The sequence below is a fragment of the Ceratotherium simum genome, chromosome 1 (genome assembly GCF_057802395.1).
Source record: "Ceratotherium simum simum isolate JZ-2026a chromosome 1, ASM5780239v1, whole genome shotgun sequence".
NCBI lineage: Eukaryota > Metazoa > Chordata > Mammalia > Perissodactyla > Rhinocerotidae > Ceratotherium > Ceratotherium simum.
Genome location: NC_141900.1, coordinates 82,050,009 through 82,075,374, shown reverse-complemented (window position 1 = coordinate 82,075,374; position 25,366 = coordinate 82,050,009). Strand labels below are relative to the sequence as shown.

The following is a 25,366-nucleotide window of genomic DNA, read 5'->3' as shown; positions in this document are numbered from 1 at the left end:
GTCCTTATATTTATGAGATTATCATTTTGTACTTGTTAATTTTTCTTTAATAAGTTTTCATTTCTTTCTAGGAGCCAACTCTTCCTTTTTTTCTTTAGTAGAGAACAATATTAGGTTAAAATGAAGCTGAAGTTGAGCTAGTTCATCTTTATCTATAAAATGAGCAATTGATAATATTTAACCAGTAAGATTGCTTAAGAAATTAAATTATGAACCTGAAGTATTTTTAGGCCCTCCGATTTTTCTCTAGAAAAATCACTTTTGTGTCTCAAAAATAATGACTTGAACACAGTACTTTGATTTCTTGAAAGATGAAAGTCTATTGCTTTTAAAAAAATTACTCCAATTTTTACTTATATCTTGGTGTTACATTAAGCTCTTTTGGCTTTTCTATGTAACTATTTTTCTCTCATTTCAGGGAAAACTTTCATATATCTCTCCCTTATCTAATGGTGGAAACAGAACAGCTGTTTTGAAGATTAGACTACAAGGTATATAGTATAATAAGACCATGTCTGCTTAACTTTTTGCCCATAATCTACAAATAGGTAATTATATATATGTAAAATTATATATATTAATTATTTATATTATATAAAATTTTATATATATATAAAATTATATGTATATACACACAAGCATATAAATGATTTCTAATGGGTAATACATGCACAGGAGTATAAAAATCTGTGCAATGAAAAGTTAATCTTTTCCTCACTGAAGTTTTCTTTTCAATATCTGTTCTCTCTTTCCCTCCCCCACTGCTTCTATATTATTACTTCAGATTCCTTTAACCTCCTGTCTAGACTATTACGGTACCTAACTGGTCCCCGTACTTCTGGTTTCATTAACATGTCCTAAACAGTTTAGTAAATTTAACTTTGCTAAAACGCTGCTTTCAGCACATTGCTTCTTATCTAGGTGTAGTTACATGAGATAATTCCTTCTCCCTAGAGACCCTCAGATAATCCTGGTAAGCTAGGAAGAGCTACCGTCGAATATTTGGGGAACAAAACTACTGAAATTAGTTTGAACAATGGTCTGTAGCAGAGAATGGATATTAGTCTGAATCTTTCTTTTCTTGTAATGATTTTGACTGATTTTGGTATCAGAGTAATGCTGTCCTCATGATAAGAATTGTTAAGCGGTTCCTCTTCTTCTATTTTCTGGAAGAGTTTGTCTAGAATTGTTATTATTTCTTTCTTAAATGTTTGCAGAATTCACCAGTGAAGCCAACTGTGCCTGGAATTTTCTTTAGCTTTTAACTCTAAGTTAATTAATTGATATAGGGCTATTCTTTAATTGATATAAGGCTATTCAGGTTATCTGTTTTTTCTTGAGTAAGCTTTGATAGTTTGTGTTCTAAAAGAATTTAACCATTTCATGTTAGTTGTCAAATATATTGGCATAAAGTTATTTGTGATGTATTTTTGATATGCTTTTAATGTTGATAGGATCTGTAGTGATGTCCAGTTTAATTGATTTGAAGGTTTATGACTACTCTCTATTTTTTTTCCTGATCATTCTGGCTAGAGATTTATTTTATTGATCTTTAAAATCAGCTTTTCTTTTCATTGATTTTCTCTATTTTTCAGTTTTCTGTAACATTTTCTTCTTTGTTAATTTGCTGTTAACTCTGATCAGTATATTAACTTCTGGTATATTTTTCAAATCTAGAAGTTCATCGTAACTTTTTTTTGTATCTTTCATTTCTCCTCATTGTGTTCATCTTTTCTTCTACTTTCTTGAACATGTGCCTTTAATAACTTTTCTGAAATCCTCTCTGTAATCTTACTATCTCTTATCATTTCTGGAGAGTGATGTCAGCATCATGGCAGAGTTGTTCCCTTTGTCTCTCCCCTCTAAGTTACAACCAGTAACATCCATTGACCAACAAAAGACTCCCTGCACATCACCAGATCGCCTGAGAGATCCATGCATCTATATATCTGAAGGTGAGTGGACTGGACCTCTGGGAGGCAATGGAACTAGGAGAGCAGCTCCCTCCCCCTCTCTCCGTGGCAGCAGTCCAAAATGCAAATGTTCCTGGTTTCAAGGAGCACACCTCAGGCCAGAGGCTACAGGAGCAGACATGGCACTTGTGGCTTAGCCCCTGTCCTCCCCTCCCCCTCAGCCTTGGCAGGTGACACCCATGACCTGAAGCTCCAGGAAACACAGTGGTGCTGGTGAATCAGCCCCCTCCCCCTCCCTAGGCAGCGGCAATTCCATCCCTGTTCTTTCCACCAGCAAGGGCTGCATCCAAAACATGGATAGCACTGACAGGGGTGGTGCTCCCCTGACTCGAGGTTTTAAAAAGTACACCAGTGTCCACCAGCAACCAGAGGCTTCAGGAGCAGCAACAGCACTCACAGCTTAGCCCCTGTCCCTCCCCAGCAGGGGCAGGTGGCATCTGCGATCTGAGGCTTGAGGAGCCACAGCAGAACCCATGATCCACCCCCCACTGGCAGCATCCCTGATACTGGCTCTACCAGCAATGGGAGTTAAATATAAGACCCTGGGCCCCTGGCAGTGACAGTGATACCTATGAACTGAGTGCCACTGGCAGCAGTGCTGCCAGCACCCCCAGATAACCTGGGAGCAGCAATGCACATGGTGCATGGGGCCTCAGCACCTGAGCCCACAGAAAGTCAGTCGGGGAACTTGAGACCCAGGAGACCACAGAAGCAGCAGAAGTGCTTGCAGCCTGATGACCCCATTGATGACACCCGAGTCTGCAGTGACATTGTAAACAGCAAGGCACCAGCAACCTCGGAGGCACAGGCAGCACAAGGAGGGCACTGAGGACACCTCTGTTAGAGGCATTGGAGGGTGAAAAGTGTAGGCTCTCAGATAAAACCAGAAGCAGCTCAGAATCAAAGTAATCAAAGCGTTACCCAAATAAGAAAGGTGTTTACTACCACAAATGCACTGGCAGAGGATCAGCTCAAGCACAGTAACTCATCAAGAACTACCGTAACATGGTAGAACAGAAAGAAAATGAAAACTCTCCAGAAACCAAACTTCAAGTCACAGAAGATTACAATCTAACTGACGGAGAATTCAAAGTAGCTGTCATGAAGAAACTCAACGAGTTACAAGAAAACTCAGAAAGACAGTTCAGTGACCTCGGGAATAAAATTAATGAACAGAAGGAATACTTCACCAAAGAGATTGACTCTCTAAAGAAAAAACCAAACAAATTCTGGAGATGATGAACACAATTAATGAGATGAAGAATAAAGTAGAAAGCATTGGGAATAGAGCAGACCATAAGGAAGAGAGAATTAGTGAGCTTGAAGATAGAAATCTAGATATGATTCAAGTGGAAAAGGAGAGAGAACTAAGACTTAAAACATGAAGAAATTCTGTCATTCTGAGTTCTTTTCTGTTGATTCATAACCGCCCACCCCCCTTGTTGTGTGTTTGCCTATTTTTCCTTTTTGCGTGGTTGGTAATTTTTTACTGGATACCAGACATTTAGAATTTTATATTATCGAATGTTGGATTTGTCATCCTTTAAATATTGATTGTCTTTGCTTTGGGATACATTTAATTTTCTTGGAGTCAATTTGATTAGCTTTTTTAGGATGGGTCTAGAGCAGCCTTTATTTTTGGGCTACTTCGGCCTTATCACTGATGATTCTACTTTATGCCTTGCATATAAGGATTCCATTCTGGCTGGTTGGAATAATTCCCAGCCCTGTGTGAGTCTGAGAATTGTTCTGCCTATTCCTTTCAGGTGGTTCTTCCCCTTCCTGTGATACCTTCCTCCTGTGCACTTGGAGATAGTGCTCAGCCAAAGACCTGAAGGCACCCATCTTCAGATTTCCAGAGCACTCTATCTGCACTGCTCTCTTCCTTTCAGCACTCTGTCCTGCAAAGTCTAGCCACCTTGGCATCCTCAAATCTGAACTCTGCTGAATTCATTGAGGCTGCTGGGCTTTTTTTAACTTTTACTTCTGTTTTCTGCTACCTGGAAACTCCAGGAAGTAAGCTAGGGCTATTGCTTTGTTTTCCTTCCTTCCTTCCTGCACTTCCTGTTGTCTAATATCTGAAAACTGTTGTTTCCTTAGTTGTCTAGTTGTTTTAAGACTGGAAAATAAATCCAGTCTCTGTTACGCCATCATGGCCAGAAGCGCCTCTGATAGGTCATTTAAGATATTAAAGAAGTGTGTTACATTTTGGTTAGAAATCACTGTTTTTTGTGTTTGAAGAAAATTAGTATTTCAATTTATGTATATACCTGTTTTAAGGAGTTGCATTAAAGAGGTAGGTGAAAGGAAGCATTAAGAAGCTACATAGTTGTTTCACTGCTGGCTGCCACTAGACCTAGTAGAGTAGCAGATTCAAGAGTTGTCAGTCATGCAAAGAAGACTGCCTGTTTTGGAAGGATTGTTCATGTACTTCATAGATGCATGAAAATCTGATATGAGGGGCCGGCCCGGTGGCGCAAGCAGTTAAGTGCGCGTGCTCCGCTGCGGCGGCCCGGGGTTCGCTGGTTCGGATCCTGGGCGCGCACCGACGCACTGCTGGGCAAGCCATGCTGTGGCGGCGTCCCATATAAAGTGGAGGAAGATGGGCACAGATGTTAGCCCAGGGCCGTCTTCCTCAGCAAAAAAAAAGAGGAGGATTGGCGGATGTTAGCACAGGGCTGATCTCCTCACAAAAAAAAAAAAAAAAAAGAAAATCTGATATGATGGCAGTTTTTTGGAGTCGTTGCATATTTGTAAGCTGATATGAATGAGACTTTCCTCAGATGATAATAACAGAGTCTTAGCATTTGGCCCTGCTGCAGTGATTATAGGAAATGACCTCTGGAGAATGAAGATTAGGAGATTCTTTCCCAAAGCCTAGAAAGTACAAATGAGGTTATTTGTAAAATGTTCATTCCTTATTTCCCAAGTAATTTTCATTTTCAAAATCACAGACAGTTCAGTCTTTAACTACACACGCTCTGCTCTTTTACTCTTCAATATGTAAGTGCCAGGGGAGTAAACCACACATTTGTAGATTAAAACTTAATGATAACTGTAGATTACTAGAAGTTCAGTAAAAATGGAATATTTGACTGGGGCCGGCCTGCTGGCATAGTGGTTAAGTTTGTGCTCTCTGCTTTGGCGGCCCGGGGTTTGTAGGTTCGGATCCCAGGTGCAGACTTACATACCACTTAACAAGCCATGCCGTGGTGGCGTCCCACATGTAAATAGAGGAAGACTGGCACAGAAGTTAGCTCAGCGATAATCTTGCTCAAGCAAAAAGAGGAAGATTGGCAACAGATGTTAGCTCAGGGACAATCTTCCTCACCAAAAAAAAAGAGAAATATTTGGGAGGGTGATATGTTATACAGTATAAAAATTGAATAATTAAAACCTTATTCAGTTTCTTTCGATTATAAACATGGGAAAAGAAAAAGAAAGTGGTCATTATGTGATGTTAATGTGGTATTTACAGAAATTTATACAATGTATTGTAGTTGAAGATGTTTATAATTTTGGTTTTAATGCCTAGTAGCATTCTGTACATTGTTTTTGCAATACTTAAGATATTAGACTAAACTGGAAGTGAATTATAAACATTTTTATTCTTCTTCATAATTACATTTTGAAGTAACTGTAGTTTTTAGAATGTAGTTGTCATCAGTTTTCTTGTGTGTATAAAACTGCTGTATCTAATAAGTATTTTTGTCTGTATATGTGTGTTTTTCTCTATAGAACAAGAAAATTCAGATTCAGAGATCAACACCATCAATGTATCATTTTTCGGAAAATTAGCAAAGGACTGTGCAAGAGTTTTCTATGAAGGGGTAAGATATTTTCATATTACTTTATTGTTTTAGAAGTAGGTTTAGAATTATTGATGATGCTGTAGTCATCCTGTAGACCTTTTTTTAGAGATTCATTATATGTTTGGAGTTATGTAAAAAATGATACTTAAAAGTAAACATCTTTAAATTTGCAACAATCCTAAGGGGTCAGTAAAATTTATCATAGACATAAAAAGGGACAATTTTTCCTCTCACTTCATTTTAATTTTTAGTCTTCAACAGAATGTCTTAAAGATATATATATGTTTTCCCCCTACTTAATTAAAAAATAATTCTTACTAACTAAAAAATCGTATGATCTATAACTCTGTATATTTGTAATATTTTCTTATGGTTGTTTTAAAAATATGTGCCTGCTAAATCCTCAACAAGATACTACCAAACTGAACCCAGTAGCATATTAAAAGGAGTAGACACCGTGACCAAGTGGGGTTTATCTCAGGAGTACAGTTTGGTTCAACATAAGAAAACCAATCATTGTAGTACATCACATTAATAGAGCAAAGGGAAAAAGCAAATGATCCTCTTAGTTGATGCAGAAAAGGCATTTTATAGAATCCTACACCCTTTCATAATCAAAATACTCAGAAAACTAGGAATAGAAGGGAACTTCCTCAACATGATATAGGGGAATTATGAAAAACCTACAGCTCACATCATACTCAATGGTGAAAGACTGAAAACTTTCCCCCTAAGATTAGGAACAAGACAAGGATGCTCGCTTTCATTGTTTCATCAGCTGCTATTCAACATTGTACCAGAAGGTCTAGCCAGAGCAATTAAATAAGAAAAAGAAATAAAAGACATCTAAATTAGAAAGAGGTAAAACTGTCTCTGTTCTCAGATAACATGATCCTATATTTGAAAATCCTAAAGAATCCAGAAGAAAGCTACCAGAGCTGATAAATGAATTTAGCAGTGTTGCAGGGTATAAGATCAACACACAAAAATCAGTAGTGTTTCTATACACCTACAATCTGGAAAGAAAATTATGAGAACAATTCCATATATGATAGCATCTAGAGGAACAACATACCTAGGAATAAATTTAACCAATTAATTGAAAGACTTGTACACTGAAAGTTAAAAACATTGCTAAAAGAAATTAAGTAAGACTTAAATAAAGGAAAGACATGCATGTTCTCTGGTAGGAAGACTTAATCTTGTTAAGCTGTCAGTACTACCCAAAGGGATCTATATATTCAATGCAATCGCTATCAAAATTTCAATATTTTTTGTAGAATTGGAAAAGTTGATTCTCAAATTCATATGGAGTTTCAAGGGGCTCTGAATACCACAACAATCCAGAAAAAGAACAACAAAGTGGGAAGACTCAGGCTTTGTAATTTTAAAACTTACTACAAAGACACTGTAATCAACAGTGTGGAAATGGCATAAGGATAGACATGTATACCAGTGGAATAGAATTAAGGATCAAGAAATAACCCTTACATCTATGGGCAGTTTATTTTTGACAAAGGTACCAAGTCCACTCTGTAAAATGATACAGCCACTGAGTAAAACAATTTGGTGGTTCTTCAAAGAGCTAAACATAGAATTATGGGATGACCCCTACCAGGTATATACCCCAAAAAATTGAAAACAGGAGCTGAAACAGATACTTGTACACCAATGTTCATTGCAGCATTATTCACAGTAGCCAAAAGGTAGAAACAACTCAAGTGTCCATCAGCAGATGAATGGATAAACAACGTGGTATATACACAATGGAATATTATTCAGCCACAAAAAGGAATGAAGTTCTGATACATGCTATATCATGGATGAACCTTGAAAACGTGCTAAGTAAAATCAGACAGATGCAAAAGTACAGCTATTTTATGATTCCACTTATATAAACACTCAGTATAGGTAAATTCACCAAGACAGGAAGTAGTTTAGGGGTTACCGGGGGCTGGGACTGGGTGGGGAGAGAATAGGGAGTTATTAGCTTAATGGTTAAAGAGGTTCTATTTAAGATGATAAAAAAGTCTTGGAAATAGTGGTGATGGTTGTATATCATTGTGATTGTAATTGATGACACTGAGTTGTACACTTTAAAAATGGTTAAAATGGCAAGTTTTACATTATTTTTATTTTGCTTCAGTGAAAAAAATGCATGCCTGCTATGCAATATTTAAGCAGTTCAGCTACATAATAGAAAAATGAGAGACCTTGGTGACTGAAGTCCTCTAGAGTAGCACCATCCAATAGAACTATTTGCTATGATAGAAATGTTCTATGTCTGTGTTGTCAGAATGGTAGCCACTAGTCATATTTGGCTAATGAGCACTTGAAATGTGGCTAGTACAGCTGAGGAACTGAATTTTAAACTTTTTATTGTTTTAATTAATTTAAATTTAAATAGTCACATGTGGCCAGTTGATACTATATTGGACAGCACATCTCTAGAGATTAACCACTGTTTGGTGTATAATCTTATGGATTTTTCTGTATGTTATTAAAATGATTTAAAATTAATTTTCTTTAAGAATCATATGATCTCTTTGATGTTAATTGGAGACCCCCTAGATATTTGCACAACCAGATTTGGCAGTTAACTAATATTGAAGCATGTATACTTATTAAGTATATTGTTGAGTCAGCAAGAAGTCTCCAAATAAGTTGTTTAGAGTTAGGCAGTACTTCTAAAATAATGTTGCAGAAATATTAGATATATGGTTTCAGTCCTTTTTGATTTGTGGTCGTTACTAGGAAGTAAATGACATATGGGAAAAACTCTGATTTCTGCAAAACCACAGAATCAAATGAGATTGTCTGTACGTACTGTCTTTTTCATTTACATTCATTTAGGTTCAGTAAAGATTTTTTAAGGGTTGATGTTTTGCTAGACACTGCTAGTCTCTGGAGAAACCAAAATGAATAAGACACATTGCTTGACCTTATGGAGCCCACTCTCTAGTCTAATGGAAAAATCACTTAATAGTGGTAACTATAACAGAGCTATAACAGCAGCATCAAACAACTGAATCTGCCTGGAGATTTGGGAAAAACATCTAACAGTAGGTAACCTTGTTTTTTAGTGGAACATTGTATTTACTAGTCTTTAAACTTTTTATTATGGAAAATTTCAAACATATATATAAGTGGTGAGAATTACATCATGAATGTCCATATACCCATTATCTAACTTCAACAATTGTCAACATACAGACTTATTTCATCTGTTTCATCATCTACTCATTGTACTGCCACAGATTATTTTGATGCAAGTATCAGGAATTATATAGTTTAAGCCATAAAAATTTCAGTATGTGAAAGAAGTACTTTTAGGAGAAGACTCCTAAAATTATGCATATATATGTGTATATGTATATACACAAATGAGTACATACCACAGTACCATTATATTACTGAAGTATTAACTTCAATTTTTTAAAATCGTGAAATATCAATGTATTCATATATATATACACAATCTATGTATATCTATGTCTTCCTATCTATATGTATACACACATAAACACACAATTTCATTATTATGCCTAAAATAATTTGACAATAATTCCTTTATATAATCAGATATCAAGTCAGTGTTCCAGTTTCCCTGATTATCTTATAAATTATTTCTCAATTTATTTTCTTCTCTCATGAAGAGACTAAGGTAGGGAAATCAGTGTGGAGACTTTACAGTAATTTGAAAGCTATCCTGGATGTATAAAGACCAAAACTAAAGCATTGGTGGAAATGGCATAGAATTGATTAGTTGTGCGTGTGTGTGTGTGTTTGTGGGTTAGAGAAAAGTGGTTGTCAGTTTTTCAGACAGCACTTATCGTTTAAGTCTGTGAGAACATTTGCTCCTTAGTTCTGAAGTTGAATTAATCCTGAGCAGTAATTTTTCCCACTTTTTTCTACATTAAATGAATATTTGAGTAAAAACAGCTGTCCTTGGTTATTACCTGTTCCCTATAAATTTTGTTAATCTAGCATAGCATACGTGTCTGATGTTCATTTGACACTAGGAAATGCATTACCTAGGAAATTGAACTCTGTCACTTTGGGGAGGAAATCCCCTATTAGTATATTCTTATCCCTTAAGATTTTTCTTAAAAAAGCATTTACTTCTATATCCTAAATTATTTAGGGAAATATTGCAGCAGATTACTGCCATAGCAAAAAATACAAGTTATAGTGAAATGGTTGCCCCAAAAAGTCAGCTTTAATCACAAAATTCTCTTTTGTTGCTGGTGTAATCAAAGGAGCACATAAATATGTGGATGGTGTGGAAATTTATGGTAAAATTTGGGACCTTCTGATTTTTCAGGTCAGAATATTTGTATTCTTAACTTTTTTTAAAAAGGCAAGCTTGAACACTCTCTTGCAATCCTTTTAAAATACTTTCTCTTCATTGACCAGCTGATGGGATCCTAGATGTCAGTATAGTATCTAGTAATTGGTGAGTGAGTTGTCCAGTTAGGTGAATACCTAAATAATTGTAATAATGCTGGGAATGAGGAGTACGTCCAGGACTGATAATCAACCATTATGCACGGGTATATGGCTGTACTGGCTGTTAAAATTTTCAAATAATTCTGTAGAGAATGGTAAAAAGTTGTTTGGAGCTCTCCAAGACCTTCTCGCCATCCAACCCAGGGAGCCCTGATGTGAAGAAGCATGGCACTCCCCTGCCTGCTTCCCTGCACGCTCCCAGCATGGGGAGGGGTAGGAGAGACCTTGCCTCATGTATCTAGTATAAAGTGCGGGCGTTGGGTTATCTGACAATTCTGAATAGTTCTGGCATACTATAGTTTCAGAAATCTTGACGATTCATAAATAATTCAGTGAACCTGAGAAATGGTGCTATTTTTACAAAACCTGTCTTTGGAGTCTAGAATAAAGATCCATTTCAAGGAAACTGTCAGAACATCTACTTTTTGGTTTTTTTCTTGTACAAGAATTTTGGGAATAGATTGCCGAATTCAAGTTTTGTCTTTTTTGTTAAAGCTTCTGTGAAGAGGGGCTAAATCAGTTGTTTCTTAATTTATAACTTGAACAAATGAAAAGAGAATCATTGTAGTGAATTTTTTTCCCCTGTGAAAAGCTGTTATTAAATCAGTGATATATCTTAAAATCTTTAGAATTTGAGGAAATAAGATAGTTGCCATGTAATTCATGTCCTAAAACTCCTAGGACTGTTCATTAGACTGTTTCTCTTGGAATGATAACTAGAGTAATTTTAGATAGAATTTGAAAATTTGATTGAGATACAGTTTTAATCTAGTTGGTATGGCACAGCAAAGTTCCAGAAGCAAATATACTAAAAAAAGAAGTGTTATATGATAGTCGGCTTCAGGCCATTCAGGTAGGGTAGGACTCAGTAGCTCTATACAACTCTTTTGATGAGGCACTTTTGTGGGTGGCTCCAGTTAAAGACCTGTTGTCATTCCTATTATTATTTCTATTATTATTATTTTTTTCCTTGAAGGCATAACTTTATTTCAGCTTCGTTAAGATAATTAATATTCATGATGATAGTTCTGAATTATTGAGAATTCAGTGTTTAAGAAGAAAGGAAATCATGCCATTTTTTTAAAGGAAGATACTCCACAGAAATGATGAGAGGGAGAGGGAGAGGGAGGGAGAGAATATGAATGGCAGTGAGAATATTCAAGGAAACTGTCAGAACATCTACTTTTTGTTTTTTTTCTTGTACAAGAATTTTGGGAATAGATTGCCGAATTCAAGTTTTGTCTTTTTTGTTAAAGCTTCTGTGAAGAGGGGCTAAATCAGTTGTTTCTTAGTCAGTAGGTTCTTAAATCAGTAGGTTTAACAGGGGAAGATTCACTTATTTAGAAGGATAACTTACGTGTCATTTTTCCTTTGAAGTATAAAACAGTTTATTTATTACAATACTTTGTTGAGATAGGGGACAATGAAAAAAAAATCAGTTTAATTTGCGTGTGAATACTAAGCTATAACAGATATTTTCTCTGACTCCACATCCTTCCAAAAAAAATCATGCAAACAAGTGCTATTATTAACAGCTTCCTTCCTCATTCTTCAGGCTGCTAGGTATGCATGGGCAAGTTTTGCCTTAATACATTGAATTTGCAATATTTAGTTTTCATAGATTATAGAATATATGAAGTATATATGAAATGTAGTTTCATGTTCTTATTTTACATGAACTTTTTAGTTTCTGTAAAGACGTACACTTTTAACATTTTTAGAGATTTCATGGACCTGGCCCAGGAAATTTTAATCTACTTCTTTTCAGCTTGCTACGATCATTAAAGTTGCCTTTCCTTTCCTTCTCTCCTGATATTTTTTTTTAATAAGTAAGACATTAAACTATCTACTTCAAATTCCTGCTGGGGAGAAAAGGACATTTTAATGCATGATCAGGAAGAAGCTCTAGTCTTCTGTTTTAAGAGTCAATTAGCTATAAAACTAAAGCCTATTTAATTTTTTGTGAAAGGACCAGTAGTTTGTAGATGAAGATGAGTATCCTGGGGTGCAGGGATCTCCAGTGAACCCCCAGCAGTGTATAGATTGGCGAAAGAGGTTCTTGAACCAAGTAAAAGTATATGTAAGTGTATGTATGTATGTATTACTTTTTTTTTCCTCTGAGGAGGCCATCCATAACTTACATCATTCTCAGAGAGATCCGTGAACCCATGATCATCAAGAACTGCTTTTTAAGGACAGAATTTCATGTGATTCTATCATGGTATATAGTTAAGTTAATATTGAGCTCCTAGAGTAATTAGCTCTGTGCCCACATTATGCAGAAATAATAATAATTTGATATTAGAAATTGGTAACTTATAAAAATCTTCCTGCATTATTTTTAGAAAAATTTTATGTTCATGCAAGTCAAATGCTAATGTGAATTCAATATTTTAAGTTCTCTTAGAAAATTTTTTGAAACATTTTAAAAAAACAGTGCAAAAGTATATCTTTGAGGGAAATGTTCTAGGTAGAGTTGGTAAGAGAGAGGTGTGTGTATTGTATTTATTATGTATATATTTTTAAATTCATTTGACTTAAGCGCGTGGATCTCTTTTATCTTACACTTCCTTCCTCCACGTTACTCCTGCAGCGTGTCTGACTGTGTGCTTGTGTGTGCACATGCACATGTGTGTTTATGTTTTTTGGGAGGTTCATAACTTTTAAAGAGATTTTCTGGCTGGCATGTTTGGATGTTTTGAAATGGAATGATATAAAGAGATTGTAAATTCTAATTTCTATTGATTTAAGGAGATTAAAGAACTTCTCTGTTTCATCTCCTGTCCTTTGTTTATTTTGAATAGTTCAATAGCAGATGGTAAAGGCTATATGTAAGAGGCTGTTAGGCAGATTTTGCTTAAGAAATGGGTAGTAGAAAACATTATTTCTTTTACAAACATTTATTATAGCTAGCTCCTAATGTTTAACCAGTTTCTTTCCTAATCTTTTCTAAGAATATTATATTACATTTGTGTGGAATTTTACGGATGCAAAGTCCTTCCATATATGTTTATCATTTGAGCCTTTAGTGACCCCCTGTGACGATGGTCATTAGTACCCTTACAAAGATAACCGTTCTAAGGCCCAGGTTTATCAGAGGACTTGTAGTAAGTGAAGAATCTACTTTATCTCCTCAACTATATTCTTTTCCTGCCTCAGGATATATTGTGGACTTGAATTAGGTCTTGCAAATATTTGGCTTAGAAGATTTTGTTCATCTTAATGTGGTCATGGCTTTAAAAACATTCAAGCAGTATGGAAGGGTGTAAACGGAAAAGCAAAAGCCTCCCCACTCCCTCTGAACCCACTCCCATTGCCTGTTCCCCATTGTTAGATAAAACCAATGCTTTGCTTTTTTTTGGTATCCTTCCAGCTTTTATATATGTGTATCTATATATGTGTACTTATGTATGTATATGTGTATCTCTGTGTTTGTGTGTGTATATATATTAGCTTATGTATGTACATTTTTCACCAAATCACTTTATACTATCCATGTTTTGTAAATTGTTTTATTTTACAACATATCTTGGACATCTTAGAGAAGGGTTTTAAAAATAAATACATTGTATTGAATATTACGGATCTGTTTGCTTATATTTTAAATACATTTTTATCTTTATCCTCAAGATTCTTATATTTATTAAATTCTTATTTGAGAAACAGTATAAAAAGGTTATAATATAATGAATTAACAAAACATGTACAATATATTAGATATTCGTATTTTACCTAACTGACATATGAAAGGTCTTTTCTGCTATTGAAATATATTTTAAATAGGTATTCATTAAAATAGAATAGAGCTATACTAGCTAATTAGTACTTGTCAGATAATAGAGGATGTTAATAATGGTAAGTTAAGGTTTCTCCTGATTAAAATGTAATGATGAGAAGACTGAGGTCACAATTATCTTTAAATTCTTTCTGGGTTTAAAATCCACGAATGCTGATCATTTGGGAGGTCCAATTAGGCTATTTATTTTAGAGTTTATAGTATTAAGGTTAAAGATTAAAGTAAAATCAAAGGTAAGACTTTTTGCATAAAAGAATTAATTTTCTAATTCAATTCTTACACCTTTCTTCTTTGTCACTTGCTTGTTGCCTTTAGGTTAGCTCTATATTTGAATTAAAAGAAGTTCCTAAAACATTAAAATGAATTTTAACAAAATTTTAATTCTGGATTTGCTAGACTAATGATACTGTTTGCAGGAATACACATGCTCTGATTGACCCTTCCTCCATATGAGGCATTTTTTTCAGTTTAGCTTTCATTTCAAGTAAGTTTTAACATTTAATATGTGGATATTAAATATGAGGAAAGACTTTTCCAAAGTATTTTGAAAGTTTTAAAAAATATTTTATCACAAAACTGTCAAAATTATAGACATTTATTAATACATTTTTTTCCCATCCCTGTTAAGATTTAGTTGTGACAGAGGAGGTAGAGTAATGCCTGACTTGGAAGTCAGGAGATCTGGATTCTTGCTTTGATCTATAGCTAATTAGCTGTATGTGACCTTAGATTATTCATTTATCCTCTCTGGCCCTTATTTTCTTATCTGAAAAATGAAGGTGTCTGACTGCATGATGTCTAAGGTCCCTTGAGTTCTAAAATGCTAAGATTCTATGAAGTAAATTTTGTAATAGTGGTGCAGTTTATTTAAGATTTAATGTAGGTAACTGTAGTACATATATATGTGAGTATTCGTGTATTTTGTTATTCGTTTCGTTGTCCAAACACTTGTTGAATGTTTTCTGTCTTCTGCTATGCTAGATGTTAGAGACATCATAACTGAATAAGACAGTTATGGACCTGGCCATCATGAAGCTGTTCAATGGGCAAGAGTGGAATTAAATGACTATCATGTAATTAATTATTTTATCCAGATGTGATATGTAACTAAGAAGAATGAGTAGCAGAATGAGAAAAGAAGCAGAAAGAATGAGCACAGGGCTATGGGAGAGTGGATCAGTAAGAGAGACAAGTATATACAGAGGCCTTGAGTGAGAATCCTGGTATGCTCAAGAATTATGAGAGGGCAGAATTCCAGAGTGAGTTACACAGTATGTGGTTGATGAGATGGGTGGGCATCAGACCATATAGTGAATTGCAGGCCATTTAAAGATTTTTGTTTTTATGCTATTATTACACTTATTACTTCCAGTTATATCGTTGGTGTTACATGATCCAATAAATGCTAATACCCATGAAATACATTTTTTATATTAGAGAAACATTTTCTGTCAATCACTACACTATCAATGACATCAGATCCCTGGCTTCTCCCTGTACCTTTTCACTCTTTAACAGTGTTTTAAAATATGATAAGCTAAGAAGATTTGCAAGGTCAGAATATTAAAAATTACTTAATGCCTGCTAAAGTCAGATAAGTATTTTTCATTTTGGATTATCAGTTTCATATTTTCTGTGCCCTTTTCCTGCTCATTAAGTGTAACGATTTGAGAATTTTTAATATATTATCTATTAAAAATTAGCAAATTTATACACTAGTCTTGTGGTTTACATTTTTGTTGTTCACCTGTTGATTTGCTTCTTATGTCACCACTGATTGTTCTCTTCATTAGGAGCTATTAGCATGTAAAAAGCATATTTGTTAATATGCAAATAAGTTGTCTGATTTTTTTTTCTTTTTAAGTTAAGTGTTGATTTTTTGAGGAACATTTGTTTGTGTTAAAAAGACCTGTACTGATTTCATTCATTTTCTCTGAGACTGGTTTATGGTAGAAATATTCCTGTTGGGTAAACTAAACAGGAAACTGTTTAATGACAAGGACTCACTCTTCCTAAGGCACTGTGACAGCATAGTACAGACACAAAAGGGAAATGAGCCATTTGCTGGTATCTGAGTATCCTGAGTTAGTTCAGAGATTTCAGTTATACCAAATGTGTTTTCACTTACATAACATTCATGCACAGATATTGATAAAGCCTTGTCATTTTTAGTAGCGTGTTATTCTTCTCAGGCTGGTTTCCTAATACTTTTTTCAGCAGATTGAGATAAACACCTGCTCTGGTATATCAGAATATACTTTTAGCACCCAACTGTGTAATTCCCATTCTTATCTGAATGTCTTCAGTATGTTCTTCTCAGAAGCTTAGAACTTAGAACAATGCATATTAAATCTCATTTTCAACTCAATCTAATGAGTGTTTATCCAAACTAATACTGCCTATTATAAATTTATCTTTCTTATCCTCTGTGTGTTTGAATTAATTTAAAAACCATTGTGATTTGTAAATTCATGGGAACTGAATCCTAAGAGCCATTCGTTTTTTTCCCCTCTTGTTTAGATGTGTTCTTCAATTTTTACCAGTATTAAGTAATTTATTCAACAGATATTTGTTGACCACTGACTATGAACAGAAGCTTCTGCCAGTCACTTGTATGGAATACACAGATGGATAAGACCTTATTCTTAGTCCCAAGGATCTTACAGAGTTTTAAGGGCATTAAAAACGTTAAGAAAAGTATGGATAACACGCAAAGTGAAAAATATTAAAATACTGCATAGGAGAGCTCAGAGGAAGGAGGAGAGAGAGAATCTAAAATAGACCTCACAAGGGAGAAGCATTTATAGTCCAGACTTTAAAAGACAGATAGAGTCAGATATGTGCAAAAGAGAAAAATACTATTTATTATTAGTGGGGGCTCAGAATAAGCAAAGAATATATGTGAAAAAGCGCTAGGCATGTAAGAGAATCTGATCTGGATAGTATTGAATGGAAATATATAGAGATAAAACAGGCAATGTCAGTTGGGGTGAGATAACTAAGGGCCTTCAATGCAATTTATCTGTGTATGTTCAAATATAAGTTCATGTTCATAAGTATAATAAACACATTATTTTTCTTTTCTTAAAAAATACTTTTGGTGGTTATTTCCATTTTGCCAAATGTGTGCTAGAGGGAAAGTTGTAATTGTTTACTGAATTGTGTTGCTAATGTTAAAATAGAACAAGCCTTTTGAAAAATTTTGTCTTATAAGTGTTGATGTCTAGCTTTTAGTGATCTATTCTCTTTATTTAAAATGTTTTCTTCATCGTAAAAGAACTGCTCTTTATTCTAAAAGTTTAGATTATACAGAAAACCAGAAAGAAAAATGTGCTTCTGTACCCCTAACGCTTGCAATTAGTGTATTTCTTTCCATATAACATTTATGTTTAAGACGCTTGTAAATAAAATATAAAATAACATGAAGCAGGTTATTTTTTGTTATTTTAAGAGAATTTAGAACTGATAAACCAATGATAAGCTTCCCTGCTTCTGTTATCTTCCTGTGTTAGTTTGATTAAACATTTAAATCTTTGACTGAAATCTTAAGTGTTCATTTAAATCAGAATGTATTGGTCTGAGGTAAACTGAAAGCATTGCATATTTTTCGGTTTTTAAAAGTAATTTGTTCCAGAAGCAGTCTTACTGTTTATTTTATTTCCCTTTAAAACCGCCTAACACATGGTAGAAACATAGAAAAATCTTCAGTGAGAGGGAAAATTTTCTCCCATTTGACTATAAAGAGTTGTGGCTATTTAGCATTATTAGCACAGACACAATTATATTTGTAGTCTCACTTGAAGAAAACAAAATGCAGACATTTGCAGAGCTGAAATATCTGGATAGGGCCAGAGATTTTAGAAAGGCAATATAAATATAAGATCCTTCCTTTGATTCACCAACAATTTTGTGTAATTACGGAGAGCCTCGTTTGTACCAAGGCCTGTAAATACTAAGCAGAGTGAAACATGACCTCTGTCATCAGGGTGCTCACAGCCTCGTTAATGGATCTAGCTAGAGAATCCTGGGGATTGACACCAGACCCTTGTATGTGCAAAGGAAAATCAGTAATGCAGAAGACTTCCACTTGGTAGAAATTAAGATTGTTGAACAAAGCTGCCTAAAGCCCAGCAATTTTCATATATCTTAAGATTTTTGGGTAAAATTAGAGCAGTAAGATAAAAAATATATATAATGCAGCAGGACACAACTCGTTGAGTTTGTATGTTTCACTATTTGGAAAATAAGAAAAGGAAGATTTAACTAAAGAACAAGAGAGGCAGGGATAAATAGCGAATGGCTGCTTACTACTATTATAAACCTAAGTAGAAAGAAAATATCTCTGTTCTTATTAGTATATAATTGGAAATTTCTTATTTATGTCTGATGCCCCGGATTTATATGCATATAACATATAAATGTTGTATATATATAAATTTATATATGTATAACTTTATAACAATGTGGAATTTTTACACTAGTGACATGCTTTTCTCAATGTAGTTTCTCAACTCTGAGATTTGGCTTCGTTTAAATTCCATTCTTAATACTGTTGGATCATCTGTTATCTCTCTATTGTGTTTATTCATGCAGACTTACGTAAATTGAGATAAACATTGATTTTCGAAGTCCCACTAAATAAAATTTTCTAAGTGATTTAGTTAGTGTTTTCTTGGATGGGGCATTATACTCATCCTACGCTACATTGTTAAATACCCTTTCAGAGGAGGTGGTAGTCTCAATCTTGTATGTAGAAAGCATCAAACAAGTTTAGGCTAACCAGTTTTCCATTTTATAGCAATGATTCCTATTTTTAAATACCAATAAAAATCAAGATTTATATGGCATTCAGAATGATAGATATTTTGATGACTGAAAACCCTTTTCTCCTATGTAGGACACTATTGCACTGGCTGGATTTATTGTTTTGTCAACAGCATCTACAAGCAAAGATGATAAACAATGTTTGTTTTTGAAAGCATTTGAGGACTTAACATCAACTGTTTATGTAAGTGTATAACTTTTAGTCTCTAATCATATTGTAGTTTTAAGGAGCTAAAGTAATGGAATAGAAGTAGTTTTTCTGTAAATCTGCAGATAACCTATTTAGTCTGATGAAATTATATTAATTGAGTATTTTACTTTAAAAAGTAGAAATTCTTTTCTTGGCTTTATGTTTAGGATGACTCCAGGTGGAAAAGAAAGACACCTTAAAGATATTTGTTAATGAAATTTAAAAAACCTTCACAGACACTCTAGACCTGATCTTGTGTTTTGCAATTATACCATCAGCCTCTTTTGATGATCTACTTGATTTCATTTTAAATTGATCAAGTACCCCTTTTTAGGTAAAACTGGTTTCCTCCTATTTTATTCTTTATGAAGATATTCATCTTCTCTCTCCCTCTTCACCGCCCCCCGCCTCCCCCCCCACACACACACTAGGAAACTACCTATTTGGTCAAGGCTGTCAGTAGAGAAGTCAAGTTGGGCCAAGTCGTATGTCTACAGGCCAACTTCTGCCTGGTTTTTTCTAGTAGACACCAAGGCATTATATGGGCTAGTGGTGGTCCTGTGATATTAAGCTTCAGTCTGAATTAGACTGAAACTTAGCTTAGACAGCTTTGCACATGTCACTCTTAATTTGTAAGCCATAACTTTATGCCATTCTAGTGAATTTGAATATTATACAGTTAAGTGTGTAGTTTTACGAAAATTAAAAGTTTGTAATCACATTGGAGGTCATTTGTGTATTAAAAAGCCCTCTCTTTTTTTTTTCCAGGTTTATGTTAAATCCGTAAGAGATTTTTCTACAGAATCAATGTCTTTGGTAAGATGATATTCGGTTTGATTTAGAATATGTGCACACACCCCCACACATGCACTCACATTTAGATACACACATGTATATACAAATATATATGTACATACGAATATATTTTTGATCCACTTTATAGTCTGATTTTGAAATACTATCAGTATAATGGGGAAATGTAACCTCTACTTTTTTCATATCTGATAATGTTACATTCAAGTTGTATATTTACCTAGTAATTAATATTTGGCTATTCCGTTGTCTGGAATATCTGCTGATATTTTGCATAAGCTACATACACAGGAAAATTAAAATGGCAAAAAAGTTTTACTGTATGAGGACCCTGGGATTTTTACGAGTTTTAAATCTCAGGCAAATTTATTTCTTTTATTTTTTTCTTCAGCTTGTATTTAAACGGATTATTATGTGCTGAATTGTAATTTGACAAATTTTATCATTTTAAGTAAGGAAGTTTAGTATAGTTGTGCTACATTTTGCTTTTTTTTTTTTTTTTTACCAGTTTTTTCAATGTTTTATGAAATTTTCTCTCATAGCGATAGGAAGGTTCCCATTTTTACAGGTGAGCTACCTGTAGCTGAGTGAAAATGGAAAGAAGATAATATATTGATAAAGTTTAATATAAAGTTTGTGTTCTACTTATGTTCTTAAACCTTTAGTTTCTAATGGACAGACAGAGTGTAGGGACTTTGGTTCTAGTTGACGATGACTACAGGATACAGATTTTAATTTGGAATACTGGTATAATAGTGTAATTTAAATTTGTTATTTAGGAAAACTGTAACCAATAAAAGGATTGATGTACTTTTTAAAAAATGTGAATTAGCCCCAAGTATTAGTATCTCAAATTGTTATAGATTGGTCAACTTCAAATACTTGATATGTCTATGAACCCGTAAATGAGGCAGAAGTAAACCAAAGAACTTCTGAACTTGGCAAAAAGGTTTTTCATAAAGCTCAGGTATTCTGAACTATTAGAATATAACTTAGCAGCTGTGCACACATACACAGGCTCCTTTACGTGGAAAGCCAACTTATAATCAAGTTGTTTGTTTGTCATGAATTAACAGGTATGTTACTTGGATGACCATAGTGGTTAGGGTCATTGAGCTGTACTGGCCCTCCCCATTCATCTCTACATTAGGGAGATACTTGTTAAGATAGTATATTAGGTCCAGTTATTTTGTCAGCTGAGTACATATCTTCTCTTTTCTGTCCCATATGCTGACCATTATTTTTTCATCATTGATGAATTACAACTTCTTTTATATCAAAGTTTGATGAAATTTCTAAGCCCTGCCTGTCTTGTGTTTGACGTGAGGGATCAGCTTCTTTGAAAAAGTCAATTCATTCATTTTGATTTGATTTTTAAAATTTTAACTCTTAGTGTGATAGGAAACCTTATTTCCAATTGAGGGGATGGGTGGGTGATGGCGCCAGATATCTGAACCCTTTTAGGATTGTTTGACTAATATGCAGACATATCCTTGTAAATCACTTTCCCTTTTTTTCCCAAACTTACGCACAGTTATCTCAGAAAATTTTTCTTTTCTCTTATTACCATTTTTAATGTCTTTATACCATTTATAAATCAAAACCTGGCTTTATTTCAACTTAAGCAAAATGTTTATAGAGTAAGAAAAAAAAAAAAGAAATATATACTGTAAGTTTTGAAGTCATCTTAATTAAGGTTAAAAACCAGAACTAAAACCGCATTTCTTATAATTGTGTACAAATTACACCATTTATAATGAAAATTATTTTGAAGAAAAACTAGTTGATTTATATAGTAACCTTTATTAGCTGTGCATTTCCTTTTTTTCAGGCTACAGCCTCTTTTTAGATACTTGGGAAAAAGGTGGTTAAATGGGTTTTCTAATTTATAAATTTGATCATAACATGATTCTAAAATGTAAATATTTAATATTGATATGTTCACTGTCTTCTCTTTCTTTAGGTTCCAGCAACACATTATGTATATACACCTCTGAATCAGCTTAAGAGTGGTACGATTGTCAATGTCTATGGTGTTGTGAAGTTCTTTAAGCCTCCATATCTAAGCAAAGGAACTGGTAGGTATTAAAATGGGTCAAGATTTTAATGGACTGGAACTGCTTCATTGGTTTCAGGAACACAGCTCTTTCAGCACCCTAAGTCTTAGAAGCTTGGTTCTGATTTATAATTGCTAAACAACACTGATGCATATTTTTTGGCCATCTTTATTTATGAAACAAGTATAGTCTTTAGATTCTAAAGAATAAATGAAGAAAAAGGTGCTAAACAGCAACATGACAGCATATGAAAGTATAAAATAGGCTAGAGAAGGTAAATAGACAAATACAGAGTACTATAATACTGTAATGATGGTATGTAAATTACTTTTAATTCTGGCATAGAAGTTAAAAGACAAAAGTATAAAAGAATGACTACTTGTAAACATATGTTAATGGATACACAATATAAAAAGATATGTGACATCAATAGCAAATTGTGTGTTTGGGGGGAGTAAAAGTGTAGAGTTTTTATATGTGATAAAAGTTTATTTTTTATCAGCTTAGGATAGATTATCATAACTATAAGATGTTTTATGTTAACTCCATGGTAACCACAAAGAAAATACCTACAGAAGATACACACAAGAAAATGATGAGAGAATCAAAGTGTTTCACTACAAAAAAAAATCAATGAAACACAAAGGAAGACCTTAAGAGAGGAAGTAAGGGACAAAAAAGCTACAAGGCAGACAGAAAACAATTAACAAAATGGCGACCGTAAGTCCTTCCCTATCAGTAATTACTAAGTGTAAAAGGATTAAACATTCCAGTGAAAAGAGGTAGTACTTGGGTTGTTTTTAAAGATAATTAAAAAGTATAACCTATTAATTCTATATAATAATGCAAGCTTGTAAACAGATTAACGTATAAAAGAATGAATCAAAAAACCTGAATTTTGGTTTCCTGAGACTTGATATGGTGGACAGACAACACACTTTCACCTTGGTTTAATTCAGTTCAATTAAATTTAACATTTATCGCTATTTAATCTAATCTAAAACAACATCTTTTGTAAAAGGCATCATTGTTTTGTGATTAAGAAAAGCGCTGCCAGTTAAGCTATGCTTCATTGTCAGTTGTAAGATGTAGCCATATTTTACAGATGTTAAAAATGAGAAACAGTGGTGGTGTTGATGTAGATAAAGACAGTAGTTGTTATCTTCTGCATACCAGGAGCTGTGGCTCATGCTGGGAACATAGAGATGAGCCACATTTTTCACGTAGAGAAAAATAGGAACTCTTGCTGAGTTCCTATTTTTAAAATATTTATTAAATTATGCATGTGCAAATTTTATTATTGTGGAAAGAGCTCAAAGTGTACTCTTTAGTGGAATGGATGGGGGAAAAATCTTATTTTCATGTGATGAGAATATTTTGTTAATGTATAATGTGAAGTCTTAGTCTATGTGAAAATGACTGTGTGAAGACTATTAAATCTAGAGATGAGAAGTTTGAAATAGGTGGTAACTAAGTCTGAAGACCACAAAGAGATGTTTTATTGAAAACTGATGATTTCTGTTGTTTTAGCAGACAGGAAAACATTAAACATGAAGGTTGAAGCAGAGAAATTTTTGTTTAAATATGTATTTCTCAAATATTTTCATTTGACTTTACTTTATCCTGTAGTCTACATTCCTTGCCCCATCATAGCGTTCAACATACACTTGTGTACTTTCACCTTAGTAGTTTCTTATCATCAGATTTTTTTCCCCTTAATCTTGTATGTGCCCATTCTGGGAATTCACTATAAAGGTATGATCACTGTGACCTTCTTATAGTTGCAAGAGTTATCAGGCTGGCTTTAATTGGCCTGCCAAATTTAGGAATATGCTACTTTACTGCTAGCAATGTCCATCTAACTTGGCAGAAGATATAATTTAAAAACTCTTTTTTTGGTGAGGAAGATTAGCCCTGAGCTAACATCTGTTGCCAATCCTCTTTTTCCTGAGAAGATTGGCCCTGGGCTAACCTCCGTACCCATCTTCCTCTACTTTATATGTGGGACGCCTGCCACAGCATGGCTTGATAAGCGGTGCTTAGGTCCACACCTGGGATCCAAACCCATGAACCCTGGGCCACTGAAGCGGAGCGTGCGCACTTAAGCACTACACCACTGAGCCAGCCCCAAAAATTTTTTGTACTTGATGTGTTGCTAATTTTTGTTGAAAGTTTTCAGTAAATTAATCAGAAAATATATTATGTTTTAAAACGTTGATGACTGAATATTAATTTTAAGTTGTTATTAGACAGCATAATCATGTTTCATTCTGACAGTGTTACTAAATCATGTGTGTTTAATGAAAAAGCATTGGAGAACTATAATATTATATATTCATGTGTATCTTATGTCTCTATCAGATATGTTTATTGGATCCAGTCCCTTGATAAAAAAATTCATGAATAGTAATAAGCCATCTATTATTACACAGATACTACATTTCTGTATTTCTTCTGAGATACTAAATTAAAATGAATGTCATCAATTTTATCTGAACATATTCATTGAAACTGTAAAATGTATCTTAAGATACAGCAAGATGTCTTGACTACTAGCAAGATGGTAAAGTTTTAAAACTATCTATCTTATAACTTTAGTTACACTTACATTTTTATTTCTGTTGACAGAACCCATCCTTCAACATGTTGCAGGAGAGTCAGAGAGCCCTGATTTTTGTGTTCAGGAAAGGATTAACTTCATTAGTATTACTACCAAGAAGCCCCAGAATAAATGTATAGGAAAAATCCACAGCTGTGCCTTTTTTATATTACATAAAGCAACATTATTTTGCAAATACGGGGCCACGATCTAAATATTACATCTGGATGTACATAACTAGTTATGTGGAGGAAAATTACCTTTATGCCACTCAAATTTAGGTAGAAAGAAAAAAGTTTCTTCTGTTATATATCATTAGCTAGAATTTTTCATGAAAATTTATTTTATAAATGTTAAATTCAATGTGGTAGAGGCAATTTGGTGCAATTTAGCATCCTTACTTCTTGACTAAAATTTTTCTCGAAGACTTGCCTCTCATCCTCAGTAGTAATGATTACATATGACCTGTAGCATGCTACTGTGCTATTTCTGGTAGCAAATGCTTTATTTCCCAAGCTTTATATTTAGTCTCTTGGAGGACTTGTAGCTTTTATTTTGCAAAAGTCTCAGTCCTCCTGTTAAAAGGACTATAGATACTCACATTCCTATTCAGTTGTGTTAAGATCATCATGAAAACTGAGATTTTCTCAAAGATTATGGAAACAGCATGTATTAAAAGATCATTGAAATCATCAAAATTGATTTTGATAATGGCTCATCAGGAGTGCAGACATGGCCTCTTTCACATAGGAAGGCAAGGTCGTTGCTGCCTTTTTAGGATTTTGAGATTTTT

The 25,366-nt window shown here is 34.0% G+C and overlaps 1 protein-coding gene across 5 annotated transcripts in view; it reads left to right on the top strand.

Moving 5' to 3' along the window:
* The window catches only part of POT1 (protection of telomeres 1), a 90,281-nt gene that overhangs the window by 6,000 nt on the left and 58,915 nt on the right, over positions 1–25,366 (top strand). For 3 of the 5 annotated variants that reach the window (XM_087430285.1, XM_087430289.1, XM_087430286.1), the window contains exons 3-7: positions 1,868–1,955; positions 5,712–5,803; positions 18,988–19,098; positions 19,873–19,920; positions 21,881–21,995. In XM_087430285.1, coding sequence (XP_087286411.1) covers positions 1,868–1,955; positions 5,712–5,803; positions 18,988–19,098; positions 19,873–19,920; positions 21,881–21,995 — 454 coding nt within the window. Of the gene's footprint in view, positions 1–418; positions 492–1,867; positions 1,956–5,711; positions 5,804–18,987; positions 19,099–19,872; positions 19,921–21,880; positions 21,996–25,366 lie in introns of all 5 variants that reach the window. The other 2 variants (XM_014785194.2, XM_087430296.1) reach the window with 2 other exon arrangements.